Source organism: Chelonoidis abingdonii, chromosome 6 (assembly GCF_003597395.2).
Source record: "Chelonoidis abingdonii isolate Lonesome George chromosome 6, CheloAbing_2.0, whole genome shotgun sequence".
Taxonomy (NCBI): Eukaryota; Metazoa; Chordata; order Testudines; family Testudinidae; genus Chelonoidis; species Chelonoidis abingdonii.
In genome coordinates this window covers 135,749,359-135,770,042 of record NC_133774.1, presented here as the reverse complement: position 1 = coordinate 135,770,042, position 20,684 = coordinate 135,749,359, and the positions used below count along the sequence as shown (strand labels likewise).

At 41.9% G+C, this 20,684-nt stretch overlaps 1 protein-coding gene across 12 annotated transcripts in view; it reads right to left on the bottom strand.

Moving 5' to 3' along the window:
- ZNF462 (zinc finger protein 462) overlaps window positions 1-20,684 on the bottom strand; it is a 113,507-nt gene that overhangs the window by 21,666 nt on the left and 71,157 nt on the right. For 11 of the 12 annotated variants that reach the window (XM_075067441.1, XM_032784022.2, XM_075067440.1 and 8 more), the window contains 2 exons: window positions 4,320-4,587; window positions 1,389-1,525 (listed from right to left, as the gene is read on the bottom strand). In XM_075067441.1, the coding sequence (XP_074923542.1) occupies window positions 1,389-1,525; window positions 4,320-4,587 (405 nt within the window). Of the gene's footprint in view, window positions 1-1,388; window positions 1,526-4,319; window positions 4,588-18,935; window positions 19,124-20,684 lie in introns of those variants that run through there. The other variant, XM_075067443.1, reaches the window with a different exon arrangement.

Here is a 20,684-nt window from a genome sequence, read left to right as displayed (position 1 = left end):
CCCCCCCCCCCGCTCCCTGTCGCCTAACTGCCCTCCCAACCCATATCCACACACACACACCCCGACAAGCCCCCCTCTCCCCCCAGGATTCCCACTTCCAATCCTCCCTGTTCCCCATCCTGATCATCTCCCCTGACTGTCCCCCCAGAACCTCCACCCCATCCAACCACCCTCTCCTCCCTGACTGCCCTCCAGGACCCCCCTGCCCCCTTAATCAACCCCCCCGCTCGCCGTCCCTTTACCAGCAGCAGGAGTTCGCAGCTGCGAAACCTGGCCAGAACCAGCTGCACTCCCCACACTGCCCAGTGGGAGCCGTGGGCCAGAGCACGGGGGCAGCATGGCTGTGGGGGAGGGGGAACAGCGAGGGAGGGGCCGGGGACTAGGCTTTCCAGCCGGGAGCTCAGGGACCAGGCAGGATGGTCCCACAGGCCATAGTTTGCCCACGTCTGCTCTATCACATGCTTTGTGATCTTCCCAGATGCCGCTTCAATACAGTCGTTCCAACAGCCAGAAGTACTTATCAACTCAATCTACTTCATTGTTTGGAGCCTTTCTAAACCTCAAGCAGCCCAGAATATAGTGAAGTACATAGTGTGACAGGGCTGCTACACGAGAAGGATCTCCTCCAGGAAAAGATGGCATTTGAAACCCATATTTGCTCAGCATCAGTGTCGTACTGCGAGATTCTGCTTGACCTGCGAGTAGGTGGGGTGCCATCCCAATCCATGGGTTTGGATTTAGGCAGCCAACAGACCAACTATAAGCATCAAGTGTGATAACTTTTGGCAGGAATCCCAGCCCAGAGTGTCCAAACAGCTGTCTCTTCTGAACTTTCAAGCCTGTGGTTAATAGAGTAGGATAATCTCTAAATCAGCTCTTAATTGTTTTTAAAAGTTTTGGCCATTTTTGCTCCTAAGAATAGTTGATGTAGGTGTGGTGTCCTAATGGGATCTTCTGGGGTTTCCAGGGTAGAGGACTGTGCAGATGGAATAGATCCTCCTTTAGCAATGTACACAGAACACAGATTTTTAGATAATGGCCTCATTAGAAATACATATGTATGGTGAACACGTTTCTGGGTCAGCAGGGTGCTATCTTCCCCCCTAGAGTGATAGGAGAAGCATAACACACGCTAACCAGATGTCAAATGACTGTAAACATTTCTGGTGGAAATTCTAAACAGCAATTTCAAATCTGCCCTCTATTCACTTTGGTCTATAATTCTTTGTACTTCATAGAAAAGAAAAAAAATGCATCACTAAAAATATGTGCAAAGGCTTCTGGGCTACTCAACACTTTAATGCTCACTTCATTTCATGGGGCTGAAATAAACAGGTATTCTTCAAGGTTTTCTTTGTCAGACACAAATACTACAAGGGATGTCTTACCTCTGTGCAGGACTATGTGGTCAATCATGTTACGTTTGTATTTGGTGTGGTACAGGCAAAGAGGACAGCGAAGGTCTTTGGGTCCTTCCTCAGGAACTGCTGAATGCCCGGCTTCCACATGCATAGTAAAAGCAGATCTATAAAGTAAGGAGAAGCAGAAGAGATAAAATTCAGTATTTCATAGGTCTACACACTTCAAATATCACAGCTCTATCACTGAAATGTTATTTAAAGTGCTACAGATGCCACTTACTCCTGTCTGTGTAAAGCCACATGATACTTCAGCAGGATTCCTCATACGAGTAACACATGTGCGTATGTATTTGCAGGATTTACTCTTACATAGCCATCACGTACTCTGACAAAATATTCTATTACAGTGGTTGCACTGATCACGGGGCTATAGTTAATGCAGCTAAAAAATTTCCATTCCACTTGCTCAAAAGAGGTCTTTGGGCTGAAAACTTCCATGCCTGGGCTCTGCCAGAGGCAAAACAAGTTTGGAAAATTTGAGCAAAATTCCTTGAACTGTTCTGGCGTCACAAGTCTAAAGATAAATGTCACTCTGACAGCAGAAACATTCTTGCCACCTTTCTTTTGTGGGCCTAACTCAAAACCAGCTGAAACACTATGCTCCAGATTTGCTATATAAATAGACTTTAGTTAGCAGTAAGTGTTCTGCAGCATGTTATACTACTAGCTGCACATGTAGAAGACAGATACACTGCACACTCATACCTAAGAAGTTAACTAATGTCCTATGCGGCTACAAAGCCAGCTGTGGAGGAGGGATTGGTAAACTCGAGTGGTTCAATAATTTTGGATTAAGGAGTGGTGGAGCCTGTAAATGCAGCAAGCTGCTTAACTCTTCACTAAGGAATTTAGAGTCCCTGTTGGCTTGATATAAGGACCTTTGGACTATAAGGTGGATAGAAAGCTGGCTAGATCATTGGGCTCAGTGGGTAGTGATCAATGGCTCCATGTCTAGTTGGCAGCCGGTATCAAGCAGAGTGCCCTAGGGCCAATCCTGGGGCCATTTTTGTTCAATATCTTCATTAATGATCTGGAGGATGGCGCAGACTGCACCTTCAGCAAGTCTGCAGATGACAATAAACTGGGAGGAGTGGTAGATATGCTGGAGGGTAGGGATAAGACAAGAGGGACCTAGACAAATTAGAGGATTGGGCCAAAAGAAACCTGATGAGGTTCAACAAGGACAAGTGCAGAGTCCTGCACTTAGGACAGAAGAATTCCATGCACCGCTACAGACTAGGGACCGAATGGCTAGGCAGCAGTTCTGCAGAAAAGGACCTAGGGGTTACAGTGGAAGAGAAACTGGATAGGAGTCGACAGTGTGCCTCTGTTGCCAAGGCTAACGGCATTTGGCTGTATAAGTAGGCACTGCCAAAGATCGGGGGACACGATCATTCCCCTCTATCAACATTGGTGAGTGCCTCATTCTGGAGTACTGTGTCCAGTTTTGGGCCCAAACTACAAGAAGGATGTAGAAAAATTGGAAAGAGTGCCAGCAGGGGGCAACAAAAATGATTTGGTGGCTGCAACACATGATTTATGAGGAGAGGCTGAGGAACTGGGAATTATTAGTCTGCAGAAGAGAAGAATGAGGGGAGATTTGATAGCTGCTTTCAACTACATGAAAGGGGGTTCCAAGAGGATGGATCTGACCTGTTCTCAGTGGTACCAATGACAGAACAAGGAAAATGCTCAAGTTGCAGAGGGGGAGGTTTGGTTGGATATTAGGAAAAACCTTTTCACTAGGAGGGTGGTGAAGCACTGGAATGGGTTACCTAGGGAGGTGGTGGAATCTCCTTCCTTAGAGGTTTTTAAGATCAGGCTTGACAAAGCCCTGGCTGGGATGATTTAGTTGGGGATTGGTCCTGCTTTAAGCTGGGGGTTGGACTAGATGACCTCCTGAGGTCCCTTCCAACCCTGATATTCTATGATTCTATGACAGCAAGAAAATGACAAAGCTCTGCTGGCTTTGGGCCTGGTCCAGTGGCTACTGAAGTCAATAGGAATCTTTTCATTGACTTCAGTGGGTGTTGTTCTGTGTTCAATGGGTGTTTCACTCTCCATAATGAATAGAGGAGAGGACTGTTCTACATTCCTGAGAGGAAAGACCTAATCCCCAAATGCTTGAGAAACACTGCATTAAGGAACGCAAACCTCCATGTCACAAGTGTCAATATATTTAATTATATGTTGATTTAAAACAGTATTGTTTTGTCCAGTGTTATTGGTTGGAGAAAGGAATAATAATAAAAATGATAAGTGATGAACAACAGTCTAAAACCGCGGAACTGGAAATACATGGATATAACTGAGTTTTTATTTTGGGGTGTTTAACCGATTTCATGAAATATTCAAATATACCGTCACACACTTTTGGGTATGTGTTTCACTTCTGCCGTCTGAACTAGATGGAGAAAAAGGGAGGAGATTATAAAGTTATATGATAAAGACTCCTTTAGACAATCAGTGGGAAATCTACTACTTCACTACAACATCTGCCTTTCTCACGTCTCATGCCGGCTTCTAACACCCTCCAAAAACACACACAGGAGTTTTTGGATGGGTCATAAACCCTCATGCTTCAAGGCATAAACCAACTTCTAACCACAGATGATCAGGAAGAATCATTCTCTGTGGACACACTATTCTGTAACAACCTACTGCAGGGATTTCTTGCACCTTCCCTCTTCAGCAGGTAGTAGTGAATGCTGTCAGAGACAGGAAATTGGATTAGATTAATCCTGGTGTGATCTGGAAAGGCAGGTCTCATGTATTTTTCCCTAATCAACCATTGTTATGTTTCTCTTCAGCTCCAGTCAACCATCTCAGGAACAAGAGTGCTTGGTTTTTTGAAGTGTTAGAAGTGATTTCAGTTTATCTGTTTCGTACCATACTTACTTAAAGCCTGTATAAAAGGAACAATCTTTGCACTTGAAGAGCTTCTTCCCTCCATGTTTGTCACGGTAGTGACGCCGAATGCTCTGAATGTAACCCGAGGAGAATTCACAAAATTCACAGTTAAGGATGGCTTCAGTTTTCTGTTCAGCTCCTGCAGCAGCCCCAGAAAGTGGGATGGGGCTAATATTGTTGTTGTTCCTGGCCAGAGCTGCTGACTGATAGTGGTTCAGCTGTTGCTGAACGTCAGGAGGTTCTGAGTATGAAGAATCTGGGGAGAAAGTGAAGGGGAAGTTATATCAGTTGGTCAGAGAATCTGAGGTTTTAAGGACCTGATCCAAGTCCTGTTTACTTTGATTGGAGTTAGATCAAGCCCTAAATCATGAAAATCTTAAACACTTCTTTCAGAAGTGGTATGGAGGGAAGAATGGTAATTGTTCATCTCTATAATCTGAAATCTAGTTTGTATTTTACAATTAAAGGCAGTTGACTGAAATCATTATTTTTAATTATCAAGTGAGAGGCTTCAAAATGGGGCAGTACAAAAAGGAGCCTAGTGTCAAGAAATCTGTAAACTGTGAAATAGAGCCAGGTTAATATAGTGTGAGCATTCATCTATATTTGATGTCAAGTATCAGAGGGGTAGCCGTGTTAGTCTGGATCTGTAAAAGCAGCAAAAAGTCCTGTGGTAATATCCCACTACACGCATCCGACGAAGTGGGTATTCACCCACGAAAGCTCATGCTCCAATATGTCTGTTAGTCTATAAGGTGCCACAGGACTCTTTGCTACTTTGATATTTGATGCACAATCTAAAATAGATTTTCAGCTGGTGTGAACTAGTGCATTCCCATCGAGTTATGCTAATTTACACCAGCTGAGGATCTAGCCCCGATGTTTATGAGTAACCTATTTTTTTAAAAAGCATTTACAGTTATTTCCTCTAAAATTAATGGAGTTATTGGAGAAACTTTTCTTAGCAAAGCTAGCTAAAACAAAGTGTTCCAGTATGGAGCATTCACTATAATATCTAACTAGTCACATCCTAAAATTTGAAATGATTTTAATTTTAAAATATAAAAATCAGATATATTCTCCAGTGGCTGATGTTTAAAAGTGAGACAATATTAAAAAGGGTATTTCATCCTAAATCCCACTAAAGAGATTTCCCAATCAGGTGTCTTTGAAAGATATTTTTGAAGTTTGGCTACAGTGACAAAAACATCGACGTCATACAGACAAGTCTCAAGGAGTCCAAGCGAATTTTAAATGCCATTAAAATATCATGACAGAGAAATGAGATTGATAGGGCATAAGGGGGAAGGAGAAGAGGAGGGAAAAATCTCAGAACACAAACTGAAAACCAGTATTCCTTCCTCTCAACATAAAAAAAAAAAAGGTCTTGAACCTTTCCCAATACACTGTTTTGAATGTGGAGGTTTGGAATTCAGCAGCTTTGTCCTATATAACCGACAGCTGCCCATGAATGGCACAAATGAAGGCAGATGAATACAGCACAGATGAATTTCAGTGTAACTTTCCTGAAAAGAAAACAAAAGGCTCTTTTCTTAAGCTTTTCAAAAAAAAGAAGAGAAAAGAAAGAAAGAAAGAAGAGGGACTACAAACTGTACAAACCACCTCCTGCTTTGATGGAAACTTAATTTTCCAAAGTATAATTCCCTGAGGCAGGATATGTAGGAATTCTCTAACACCCTTGCTCGAGGGAACTTAATACCATCCATTCTAACCAATTAGTAAAGACAAACAAAAGGCAAACAGCACTGCATAGCACTCACTGTGGGGACTTCTCCCCACCTGTCTTCAAAAGAGTACAACACTCGTTTGCTTTCTCCCTGCCAAAAAGGCTTTAGAAATGACAAACAAAACAAGGCAAAAAACAAAACAGGGAGAAGAGTTAAATAATGTCTCACGCCTCCCTTGGTTTATCACCAGGTGTAGAGTGAGGACAAAGGACTAGACATAAAGGATCCTGGTAAAATGCATTAAGTTCTCTCCTACATTCTTCTATCCAAGTCTCATGAACCCAGACTGATCAGAATACTGCATTTAGCACCTGTGCATTCATTCTTTCTGTAGCAAGTTTGTTTACCACTTCATTAGTGGTTTACAGTGTCCCCCCCTCCAAATCTTAAGGTTTGTTTTCCTTTTGTTCGAAACAGTCCCCTATTCCCTCCACATTAGCACAGGCCTAGCAAGCTCAGAGCTGAAGCAGCCTTCTCTAAAAGCCATTACTCCGAGGGAGAGCTGGCAAAGTGCTCCTCTGCATTGCTTTTGGCCAGTAAGTCATAAGAGTTCATCGTATACTTTCTTTCAAAGGGGGGAAGCGACTAACGTCTGGGTTATTTGACCCAACCGTTCTAACGTCCCAGTTAGACATAGCCTCCCATACAAGGACCTGGCATCCTAATAATTTTGATGTCACAGCAGGCAGTTGTGTGCGCGCCATTCAGGCCTCCTGTAAATCACTGAACAAAACCTTGTTGATCCATTACTTAGCAACAAGGAGACTGACAATTTCCATCACATCTTCAGCATTCTGGGCCAGATCCTAAGCAGAAATAAACAGGTGCATCTTCATCCACTCCAATGGAACTGGGCGTATTTATAGCAGCTGAGAATCTGGCCCTCATTTTCACCCATCAATGTTTTGAATATTATCCATTGGTAAAAATGTGGCTAATCTTTTAACTAGAAGTGGGTTTTTTGGAAGATCCATTATACTTTATTTTATTTCACTATTTTCCTTCTCCCTAGAGTCTGCCGCATATTACTCCAGCTGTCTCATTTAAAAAACAAACAAACAAAAGAAAGAGAAGAAGCCTTAAACTCTGGTATTTACATATTTATGTTGAATCTTCTCTGTGAAACCTGCAGAAATAAAGAGGCACTCTTATAAACCCGCAGGAGGAAAAAGATGAACCAAAGATCAACTTTCCTATCATGGGAAATACCCGAAAGGAACATAATGTGCATTTACATTTGAATTTTCTTCATTCAGCTTGGATTTGTGTTCATTTGTTTTCTATTTTTGGTTTACAGCTCTTCTGATGAAAATATTCTACACTTGATCAGCACTTCAATATTTATAGAAAATAAGTTATCCACACCCCGCTGGAGTTTGTGATTATATGCTCACGTTTAAACATTAACATTTATGCCTACAGCTCTGCATGGATATTTCACTCCTCTTCCTTTGCCAGTATGCTTTAATTCTCTCAGATTCCTTAAGCAGTGCAAGATTTAGCTCACCCTGAAGGAAAACAACTAGGATTAATGTGTATATGTGGCTTCTGTTGATTTCTGAGAAGCAGTTTGCCAGACTATGTAATATTCTAGTTCAAAGGTGGAATGTTTACAGACACGATTCTAGCAAGAACGCTTAGGGCCCAGTCCAAAAGGCCGCTGAATGGAACAGAGTCTTTCCATTGACTTCAATGAGCTCTAGACCACTGGTTTTCAACCTTTTCATTTGTGTACCCCTACAAAATGCTGAATGGAGGTCCGGATCCCCTTTGGAAATCTTAAGACATAGTCTGGGGTCCATGAACCTCAGGTTGAAATCACTGTTCTATGGTAATGACAACCTTTTGTAGACCCCTTAGAGACAGTCTGGACACCCCCACGGGTCCATGGACCACACGTTGAAGATCACTGCTCTGGACTAAGCCTTTAGTACCTGATCTAAAGCCCACTGAAGTTAATGGAAAGCCTCATAATTGACTTCAGTGGGCTCTGGATCAAGCCTTTAGTGCATAGTACAGCAAGCACTGTCTGTAGGTAAAAGCCAAGTTAGGGGTGAAAAAAAGGTGTTGTAGTGCAATAATGACTGGGTAGGTTCTTTATTCAGAGCAAAAGAATGGTAATTCAGTGCAAAGGAGAAGGGGTAGTATAGCCCCAACTCAGCAAAACATTGATGTGTGTGAGTAATAAAGTCCATCCCCGGTCAGCAATGTATTTAAGCACTTGTTTAACTCCCATGGAATTGTGGGGAGAGGTGTCTAGAAGCACCCAGAGTTACACTTGGGGGCAAGGATTGTCCCTAGATCTCTAGGTGTCTCTACAGCACCTAGCACAACAGGGTCCCAACATGATTGAGGCCTCCAAGCACTACCACAATATTAATGTTAAATAATAACGAGGCAAGACAAAAAGATCTGGATATAAGGAAAATAGGCAGGTGGTTCTATTAACTAATGACTCGGCCCCTACCAAATTCACGGTCATGAAAAACGCATGACAGGCCGTGAAATCTGGTTTTGTGTGCACTTTTACTCTATACTATGCAGATTTCATGGGGGAGACCACCGTTTCTCAAATTGGGGGTCCAAAAAGGAGTTTTTTGGGGAGGGAGAGGTCACAGAGGTATTTGGGGTGGGGGGTTGCAGTATTGGCGGGCAGACGGAGAGCAGCAGCTGTTGGCTAGGCGCCCAGCTCTGAAGGCAGAGCTCTGTCAGCCACAGCACAGAAGCAAGGGTGGTTTACCATGCAATACATACCATGCCATCCTTACTTCTGCGTTGCTGCCTTCAGAGCTGGGCTCCCATCCAGCAGCTGCTCTCCAGGTGCCCAGCTTTGAAGGCAGCGCTGTCGGCAGCTGTGCAGAAGTAAGGGTAGCAGTACCGTGACCCCCATTTCCTCACAATTCCTATTTGGGTCAGGACCCCTACAATTTCAACACTGTGAAATTTCAGATTTAAATAGCTGAAATCATGAAACTGACTTTTAAAAAAACTTTGGCCATGAAATTGACCAAAATGGACCATGAATTTGGTAGGACCCCACTAATGACGCAAATTACACGCCAGCCTTTTGTTGCATCCAGAGAAGTTGGGTTGGGCGAACTCCCAAAAGGCATTTGCAGTCTCAACCCAGAGTAGACAGAGGGTCCTGCAGTCCAGGTTTGAAGAAAGTAAAGAAAAAGGATAGCTCAAGTTTGCATTAAAGCCCAGCAAGAAAAAGAAAGCCATTCAGCAGCCAGGGAGCAGCCAGAAAATGATATTAAATACAGAAAGCCAAGAGAGAGGCCCTAGAAGATTCATAAAAGGAAAAACAACCAGGAACGAGGGCTGAGCATGTAATAAGAAAAACTAGCACATTTTTAAAAAACAATTCCAGAACATGAGAATGGCTAACATGACAAAGAAAACATGGGACACGTCTGTACACACATCTCAGAACCTGCACCGAAATGGGACTGGCAAGCAACAAATCAACCGGGGCAAAATAGTCAAATATTCAAACAAACACCAAAGAGATTTGCTTTTAACAACGATTTTTACACAAAGGACATACAAGACATACTATCCACTTCAAAAGTTTGAGATAAAATATAGAATGTTCAGACATAAAAGAAGAGCAGCAGTAGCCACCTCAATTAAGGAAGAATTGGAGAAACTGAGACAACAAACCTTGGAAGAACAATGGGTACAGTAGAAATACTGTGACTTGAAATGTAACCTGTAAGATTTTCCAATAGGCCAACTGCATAGACAGAGCCATGATGCTAGCAGATAACTCAGTTCTTGCCTATATTATAGGAGGGGATATTCAAAAGTGCTCACCATTGACCTAATTCTGTTCTCAGTGAAATCAATGGAAGTTTTACTATTGACTTCAAAGAGAGCAGTTAGGTCAGCACAGATTGCTTCTGAAAATCCCATCTATAAGTAAACAATGTGCTCGTAATACATGGTGAAGTGATCATCTGAGTTGGTTATACGCAGCACAAGTTGGAGGGTGGGATGGGGAAGAGTTGCTGTGAGGATATTCAACACAGCCATGTGTTAACTATATTTGTGCGTCGATGCCTACCACGTTTCCTAACCATTGGAGGATTAAATTTTCAAAAGCACCTAAGTCACTTTGGAGCTTAAATCTCATTGGCTTTAAGTATCAGAGGGGTAGCCGTGTTAGTCTGGATCTGTAAAAGCAGCAGAGAATCCTGTGGCACCTTATAGACTAACAGACGTTTTGGAGCGTGAGCTTTCGTGGGTGAATACCTACTTCGTCATTGGCTTTAAGTGGAACTCAGGCACTTCCGAAAAGCTGACTCAAAGTGTCCGGAGGGTATGCAATCAGATCATTTCAGCAACACTTTGGCCAGTGCATACTGGATGCCCTATTAAAGAGGCCTATGAAAGGAAGGAATAAGATTGGCCATCCTAGCTAGGAGGTCCTAGCAACACAGAAAAACAATAGTGTTGTGACTGGTTACTACTTTTTACACTGGAAAGAGCAACACATGGTTGGCTGATGGTACCATACCTGGTGTGTACAGCCATATGCAATGGCATTAACTGTTTACAGAGTTTGTTAAAAATTATGGTATCAGGAGTCTATGGGGAAACACCTGGACTTCCATAACGGAAGAGAATGAGAAAACTCTTTTGTATAACAATAAATATAACAGGTAAGGTACAACAGGGTTTCTTTATTCCAACAGAAATTCAGCTTATCTGAAATAAGCACGTGGAAGAGATGCAACAGAGAAAACTACAGGTTCATACATATACTATGGAATTGTGGAAAAACTAGAGAAATACTAGGAAAAAATATAAATTCCCAAGTTTCCATAGCCAGTCTTGGGCAAATTAATGTGTGTGCGCCAACATGCATAAAAATGTTTTTTTTATTTATTAAAAGGAAAAAATAGAATATTTTTGAGGAAGGAAAAATAAATTTAATTTTTCATCCCAGGATATTATTATTTACTTGAAAATCCAAGAAAATCAAGTTGAAATATCATACAGAAGTCTAACATACAAAATCTGTCAATCGACACAAGCACATCAGAGCAAACACCAGTTCAGGCTAAGAGATACAAATGCAAAATGTTTTAAGTATCAGGCACAGAGAAGCAGTAGGAAGATCACACAATTAAACTAAAAATAAAATACAAATGAGTGCCCCAGTCTTTCAGACACTGAAGTAAGTGGGCTACACGTGTCTAGCATTAAACATTAAAAATATGCTTCAGTGCTTCCAGAATGAGCCCGAGATGGAGAATAGAATATTGCATAAGAATATTGCAATAGACTGAGTACATGAAGAAGAAGAGTACTCCAGCCTCTAAGTGATAGCAAGAGATAGATCAATGACCAAAGAGAGAGAGACGGATACAAATAAAGACATCATTTCCCTGTAAAATTCATACCAGAACAGAAACTACAAACTCACTGATCATCTTCTTGTGGAGGGTTGAGGAATGAAATAAAATAAGAAATCAGCAGTTGGAGAAGCTCTTATACAGCTCCAGAGTTTTGAACAAAGAAAGTGAGAGAGATTGGGACACTTCAACATGTATTTAAAAGTCTCTTTGGGCAAAAATGGGATGATGGACTAGATCAAGAAGCAAATGGGATACCATGGAAAGACCCAAGACAATACAGAACAGGAATAGCAACTTCAGCATTGGGGGCATATTGGAGAGCCTACAGCGAGGAAACCCAGAATGTTATTCACAAAGGGAAGACCGTAATAAGGAACAGTCAGATTTTTTTTTAAGGAAGAAAAAGTCCAAGCAAATGGTTTCTTCTCTAAGGAAGAAACCAAGTCAAGATGCGATAGCAGACACTGAGCAAGTACAAGTACGTTAAGATGGGATTTTGAAAAGAATCTTTGTAATTTTAAAATATGAATCCCACTGAAACTCAAGCAGACTCCAAGTATCAGCTTAGGCAGCGGCGAGAGCATATTCTACTCATGTAGCAGCAACAGCATGAGAAGTGGGAAGGTGAGGAAGTGGAGTTCCACAGGGATCACTAAGATGACACACGTTTGTTCACTTGATGCCACACATCACTGACCTGAAGCAGGAATATGTGGGAGAGTGAAACACTCTGAAGATGGAACATAGTGGGGGAGGAAGAGGGTGAGAAGACTGAGGATTCAACACAGACTTGAAGCATGGCTGCTTGTGGAAAATACTGAGAGTGCAAGGAAATGTGACAGGACCAGGTTTTTTGGGCTTAATTCTCATTTACACAAAGGGGCCCCTTTACACTGATAGAACAACAGTGAAGTGGCCCTGGTGTAAATGACAATCAGGCCCTCAACATTTAGGCACTGCCGAGAAATAACCAGGAGAAAGATCTGAGGGGATGAAACCAAAAACCTGCCACAAACTGCTTTATGCAGCAGAGAAAAACAACTGACATTTGAGGATGCATTTAAAAATCAATAACTAACTAAATAAAAGGGAGAGCTGAACATGCACTGGAGGAAGTTACTCCAGCACTGTGCATCAAGACCACATTTGGAACGGTTAGATCTCTTTGGGACATTTTTTAACATCAGATGCAGAGAAGTACAGCAAGATACATAGACTGTAGGATTTCAGTTGTTCAAACAAAGAGGCTGGAGAGACTATATCCATGCTCCTTTGTAACTTTTAATCTCCTTTTTTCTTTTGAGTTATAGACACACATGTAATTCTGAACGCAACAAAGAGGGGACAGATGTTGCACAATTCCTTGTGCTAGTGTCAAAATCACTTAGAAAGGACATGCACTTAATCTAAGGAGAGGAAAATAACAAAAGGAATTCAGAAGGTGAAACTCAGAAGGTAAAATTATTTAACACAGTGAGGGACCCATACTGCTCCCCACTGAAGTCTATGGGGGTTCTCCAATTGATTTTTCACTAGGCACAGGATCAGGTATACAGTAGTAATAATATACTATATAATCAATTACAAGGAAAAGCAATGGGAACTATATACATTTCAGAAGAGAGAAAAGTAATTGGAGGAAGAAGTTGTACCATATTATTTTTATCTGCAGGGAGGGGACCAACCAAAGAGCTTTCTGTCCCCTCCTATTCTAAAGTTTCCTGTACTGCCAGGAATTTCTATTAACATTGGCACTCAAGGCCTCTATTTATCCACAGAGTAGGTACAACATGGCCAGCAGCACTATCTGCATCCCTATGCTGCTCTACAAGAGTGCTGCTTTGGAATGATCAATTCTAGGTAGGAAAGGACACTGCTCTCTGTGTATCCATTCAGTCTAGGACCATTAATTCTGTTTCTTCTTTATCTCCCCTCTCTCCCAAGCTGCTTTCTTGGTTTTATTTTTAGCTTATTATCCTTCAACTTTACTTCAAAAAATAGTTTATTATTATTTTATGCCAAGCACATTTCCGTTCTTTAAAACTCAGGTTATTCCAATCGTTTTTCTGCAACATGCTCCCTACTTCGTATTTGTCAGGCCAGAGAGGAATTCTAGCATAGAATGGGTTTTCTTCACTGTGATTTTCCTCATTATATAGGACTGATGCATGCTGAACAACTTTACATATTTGAATTACCTGCTTGAGAGTGTGGCATCTCTGTTTAGGCAGAGACTGCTGTTTAAAGTATGAGCACTGCAGTAGGCTGGGAGTATGCTGCCACCTGGATGTACCGGCTTAACAGTTCAATACATAGGCCAGGTTTCAACCATGTGTTTACACAGTTTGTTATTCAAGTGATAAAAATTCCACAGTCGAAACGTGGTAGGACTTAGAAATAAACAAAACTTTTTTGTATTTCAAATGTCAGATCTCAATACACACACTATCTCCAAAGATTTTAAAATAAAAGTTGTCCATTTATTTCTAATCTCTTGACCAACTGCATTCATGGTGCAGCTCCAGTGTGGCAAATGAAGTTATACAAGGGATGAATTGTGACACTTAGGACTAGATGGAGAAAGCAAAGCAGAGAGGTTAGACACTAGGTAGATCTAGTGAGATATAGATTTAACCATTCAACGATTGAGCGTGATCAATAATAGTTAGTTTCTTAATTTATGTAAATTTCCATCTACCATTCATTCATCATTCCAAGTGTAAAGGGCTGAGTGTATTTTATGAACTTGTAATCATCTCAGACTTATTTCAGTCTGCTTTGCAATTCCCTTCCTGTTTAATAAACATGATCATTTGAGGGAAGGATAGCTCAGTGGCTTGAGCATTAGCCTGCTTAAACCCAGGACTGTGAGTTCAATCCTTGAGGGGGCCATTTAGGGCAAAAATCTGTCTGGGGATTAGTCTTGCTTTGAGCCAGGGGTTGGACTATGTGAGGTCCCTTCCAACCCTGATATTCTATGATCATCAAACACAAAGTATTTAAATGTTTCTTCATTATTCTGGATCCGTGTGCATGTTTGTGTGTATATATATACAAACTGCAGTAACTGAACTGCATTTCTACATTTAAGCCCTGTGCTTCAAGGCTTAACATAGTGTCTAACCATTGGGTGTTAGAAAGAAACTTCCCCCAAGAGCAGGTTATAAATAAACGGAGATATCCTATCTCCTAGAACTGGAAGGGACTTTGAAAGGTCATTGAGTCCAGCCCTCTGCCTTCACCAGCAGGACCAAGTACTGATTTGTGGCCCCCTCAAGGATTGAACGCACAATCCTGGGTTTAGCAGGCCAATACTCAAACCACTGAGCTATCCCTCCCTTATTCCTTAACTGCCTGTTACATGGTTTCTTGTACCTTCCTCTGGATTAGATGGCCACCCAGTCAAATCCAGTCTGGCAACTCCTGTTACCATGACTAAACTTGCTCTGGAGAATATCAAGATTAATAGTGGACACCGGGACAAGGTGTGAAGGATCATGGGTCTTGAATTTAGGCCCACAAGTCCCCAAGCAGCACCCAGACCATGACTGCCACCCAACAGCTCTCCAGAACCAGCATGGGAGGGGACAGGTAGAACTCTGCCCACAAAACTCCTGATTCGAGCCAATGTCCAGCTCCACCAACTGGCCTAGTGTCCAGCCACACTGACTGGCCTGATGTCCAGCCCCTCCAATTGACCTGGGTGCAATTCTAAAACCAGAAAGAGGAATAGGAAGTTGTCTGAGCAACCTTAATCAAGCCACGTTGATCAATATTTTCAAACACGAGTGCCACATTTTGGTGCTAAAATCTCACTGGCACTTGAAGAATGAAGCTACATATTCAGATGCCTGATTAAGTATGTAGGTGCCAAAACTTTAGGCACCCAGGTGCAAAAATGTTGATATGAATCTCTGTGCACCTATGTCCTCACATATCAAATGGACAGAAAGCTGATGGCCCTTTACAAAGCTCTTTGAGATCCTTTGATGAAAGGTGCTAGAGCAGTGCAAAGCAGCAGTAATGAAGGGCCTTAACTAAGGTAGCCAGGTGTCTGCTTTTCGACTGGACTTTCCAGTCAAAAAGGGGACCTGACAGTGTCTGGTCAGATCTCCTGACCAGACACCAAAAGTCTGGTTAATGCAGGCGGAGAAGGCGTGGAGGCACCTGGTCATAACCCGTGCCAGCCCCTATTCAGCCAGGCCGCCGCCCACCTGCATTGGGCAGCTACAGCTCCATGCCCCAGCTCCACAGTTGAGTCCCTCTCAACCTGAGCGAAGGGAGAGAGAAACAGGGGAAGGAGGATTGGACCAAAAGAAACCTGATGAGGTTCAACAAGGACAAGTGCAGAGTCCTGCACTTAGGACGGAAGAATCCCATGCACTGCTACAGATTAGGGTCCAAATGGCTAGGCAGCAGTTTTGCAGAAAAGGACCTAGGAGTTACAGTGGACGAGAAGCTGGATATGAGTCAATAGTGTGCCCTTGTTGCCAAGAAGGCTAGTGGGATTTTGGGCTGTATAAGCAGGGGCATTGCCGACAGATCGAGGGATGTGATCATTCCTCTCTATTTGACATTGGTGAGGCCTCATCTGGAGTACTGTGTCCAGTTTTGGGCCTCACACTACAAGAACGATGTGGAAAAATTGGAAAAAGTCCAGCGGAGGGCAACAAAAATGATTAGGGGGCTGGAGCACATGGCTTATGAAGAGAGGCTGAGGGAACTGGGATTGTTTAGTCTGCAGAAGAGAAGAGTGAGGGGGGGATTTGATTGCTGCTTTCAACTACCTGAAAGGGAGTTCCAAAGAGGATGGATCTAGACTGTTCTCAGTGGTACCAGATGACAGAACAAGGAGCAATGGTCTCAAGTTGCAGAGGGGGAGGTTTAGGTTGGATATTAGGAAAAACCTTTTCACTAGGAGGGTGGTGAAGCACTGGAATGGGTTACCTAGCGAGATGCTGGAATCTCCTTCCTTAGGGGTTTTTAAGATCAGGCTTGACAAAGCACTGGTTGGGATGATTTAGTTGGGGATTGGTCCTGCTTTGAGCAGGGGGTTGGACTAGATGACCTCCTGAGGTCCCTTCCAACCCTGATATTCTACGAAGAGGGGAAAAGCAGCGAGCAACTGGGGATGGAGAGGGAAGAGGCGCAAATGGGGTTGGGGACTTGGGAGAAGAGGTGGGGCCTCGGAAGGGAAGAGGCAGGGCCTCAGGAGGTTCTGGCACTCCTGCTGAAGTGTCCGATATTTAAATATTACTAAGTTGGCACCCTAGTATGAAGACAGGGAGATGATATACTGGAGCCACTCCTTCCCGTGTGACCTCAGGCAACCAAATAGAAACAAAGGCTTTAAACTAATCGGAATTCTAGCACTGGCATCACTTGTGGGCCATCATCAAACACAGGAAGGACTGAGAGAGTGTGACAGCTCTTCAGAGCAAATGCTCATTAACTTCAATGGTAGCAAAGTTAGACCAATGTCAAATGATTTTGAAAACTGCACCTTTGCTATTTTCAGGCTGGTTTGTTTGGTTTTTTTAAGTAATACTGAAAGTGAAGTGTTTTATTTTTAAGCAATCACTGTCATTCTCCATACATTTTGACTATTTTTTCCCTTCAGCTTGCCTCTCTCTCTCTCTGAAAGGTGATTAAGATGTGTCTCTCCTGTGTACTTTACAAATATGTATACTACTGTCAAAATGCACCTGCTAGCTTAAAGTGAACCACAGAGCATTAGTTTAAAAATAATTAAAAAAACAAAACAAACAAACAAAAAAACTCTCAACCAATGTTACTGGGGAAATAGCTTCCTATGACCACCTCAGGCTTGCAAATACAATTTTACATGTCACCACTCTGAAAAAAAAATCATTTAAGTCTCCAGGCTAACTTCCTTTCAGAATCATAATGCAATACATTAGCCACACATTTTTTCATTTCAATTTTGGGTTGGGTATAAAGTATAAGAATGCATAAAGGAGTTTCACACTGCAGCAGTGCTCTTGATCAGAACTATAGTTGAGGTCTGTCCATCTTAATCAAGCCCCTAAACCATTATCTTCTGTGGTTTCTGACTTTGTGGTAAACATTTGCTGTAAGACCAGAGCTTTGTAAGAAACCATTAAGAAAAGAAATATTTTTATTTATTTCAGCCTTCAAAGTTTTTGCTTTGTTGTTTTAAGTCTATCTGGACATCTTTAAGTTGTAATAACGCAAAGACAAAAAGAAAATAAAAATCATAAGCAATTCTCCATTTTAGGAGTTTCTCTACTCTAAATAAATGCAAAGTGTTTTGCTTTAAAAAGGATACATTTTAGGAGAGTAGTAATCAAACCCAAAGTGATTTTTTAGACGAAAAAAAGTTCAACACTAAACCAGCAAAATTAAGGACTTGAACAAAGAATTACGCATATGCTTAACTTCATGCACTGTAAGTACTTTCCTAGAGTTCAATATGCCCACTGTGTGTCTGTAAAGTTAAGGACATGCTTAAGTGCTTTCTTTAACTGGGACCTAAGTTAGTACTAACTGAGTCTTTTACTGTGCAAGGGCAGTAACTGATCTGACTTGCACTTTCACTGAAATCAGCACAAATATACACAAAATAACCCTAAGAGTTCAGTATCAAATGTGCAGATATACCTATCAAATGTGACTGCACATGTGCACACGGAGACATCTACTTGTTTTAATAGCATGTTCATCACACCATGTTATCTGATCACCAAAGACATTCTGTGCAGTTGCACATCCAACTCGCCTTGCAATTTAAGCAATTATGCCTTAAGCTTTGTTTGAACTTGCACTTTTGTCTTCACTGGTTCTGTGCCTTCCCAATCAAACGGAAGCCAAATAAAGGACTGCCAACTTCAAAGGGTTTCTTTCAAAAACGGTGAGGCCCATGCAGCAAAAAGGATACTTCCATGTTCCCACAGCAACAATATTCCTATGAAACGTACTCTGACATCACTCTTCTGAAACTTACAACGTAATAGACTACAAGTATGGAATCCTTATATAAAAAAAGACTGCGTGACATCCAAAAAACACTAGCTGCTACTAGCAAGACAAACAAACAAATAAAATTAGAGAAATAACTGAAGTGAAAATTAAACGACTGGCCTTAGGAGTGATAGATTTAGAGACCTCTGGATAGGAGGCTATTAAAACACTTTGAAGGAGGACAACACTACACCTAAGATAAAAGATGAGCTAGAAACTAAGACCTACACAAAACATCAAAGGGCAGCTGAAGTCTCTGAGTATGCTAAAGGATCTGCCCGGACAAGTTGTAGTTGTTTTTTGTGGGAAAAGCAGATCACTAGCTATGTGCAACTCAATGGATCTGTTCCTGTCTTGCTGGTCTTCTGAGAACTCCTCTCCTCACCCAGGCTTCTTGTGTGGTTCTGCTGCCACATCAACTCGCTCCAATAAATATTTGGAAGGCCCTCTGAGCCCAAGGGGACTTCAGCTGTCAAAGAGCATGAGATAGGTATTTTTCCTGATTATGCAGCATCACTTCTGAAAAGGGGACGGGAAGGGGAAAAAAAATATGGATTTGCACCTTTCAGACAACAGCTTAAGAGGGGACTCAGTTGAGCAGTTCTGTGCCCAGCCAGGCTCCAGTGAATCAAGACAGACACGTCTTTATATGTCAGTCTCCAGATGAGGCAATGGCCTTTATCAAAGGGAAAATAACGAAGTTCATGAAGAACTGGAATACATGGGATTGGGTGCTTCGGACAATGATGGAGCTCAGATACTGCTACTTAGTGAATTTAATTATCATTACATCTGCTTTTTATTTTTGACACTGAGGTGTTGGGTCTGTTTTGAGTTGCTGCTAAAAAAAAAAAAAAAAAGTGAACGCACTGATGCATACCATAAAGTAAAACTCAAAAAAGCTTCTGTTTTGAACATTACTCACTCTGTATGTGTTCTGTAATGTGTGCCTGTATTTATGATGGGCAAATATTTTTCCTGGCATGCACGGAGGGAAGGGGATGGCCACTGAGTCGCAGGAGCATGCATAAAGTGCATTGTATTGCTTCCAAAGGGTATCTCCAGATTCTGCCAACCCTACTTATATAGAGTAGTATCTTTCTCTGCAGTCCCATGAAAACCCAATCAGGTTATTCAAAAAAATAAGTATCACTCAAAGTGAGCATGGGTGAGCAGCCATGATGACTCTGCTTTTTAAGTACAATGTGCATGAAATAAATAATAAAAATGCCAACCTATTTATTAAGCTGTTGGGTATTTTTTAAAATGTTTTAAATGTTATAGGACCCACTCATATATTTCTCTGTCTCTCTCCTTTCTAAAATGAAGTAACATTGCCTTCAACTTCCAAAGATATTTGTTTAGGACTGAAACTTGCATGGAAGACACAGCCCAATTTACAGGTCTCAGAAGCTTTCCTTGGGGAGAATGAAGGCATCTAGGATTTTGAGGCTCAGTCCTGCAAACACTTAAGCCCCAGCCTAGTGTAACTACTTACAGGCAAACTGAAAGATTTATGCTTCCTCCCATCTTTAAAAGGGATGGAGCAGGGTGAAGTACTGCCTTGGAAAGTCCAATCAGGCTTTCCCTAGTTTTGCTGGAGGATCTCAGCGCATGTGTAGTAATTGCTTCTTGGCTCCCTGTGAGCTAAGATCAAGCGTGATCTCTCACCCTGAAAGAAGGGGTAATTAATCTATAACTCAGGCCCTGCCTACAGTAAGGAAATTTGCACTTGTTATAGGTACACCAGTGTAACTTCTGCGTATTACTGGATTAAGCTACATAGATGTAAAGCCCCACTTTGCACCAGAGTGGTGCGTCTACATGACGAGTTTGTGCTCTGTAACAAACTAGTGTGGGTTACTAGAGACAGAGCCAAAGACGTCCTTTCTCCAAACTGCTCCTTAGACTTGGATGTGAAAGAGAGGTTCGAAGAAACCCACCAAACACAAAAAAATGGTTTGACAAAACACAAAAACAAAACCCCAAAAACTCTCAAATGCTTAGTTTTGAGTCTCCTTATTCTTGTGATGTCATGATTTTACAAGCATGTCAGTCACTATCCGCTCCTCAAGGCCAGACAGGAGCTGACCTTCTAATTTAAAACAACCAGAAGGAAACGTGTAAAGCAGCGTAGCTCCACTGACGCTCAGTAGTGTCACAGCTGTGGATTTGGCCCTTTATCTGGATTATTATTGTTTAAAACAGCAACATAATACAGTGATTACACTGCACAC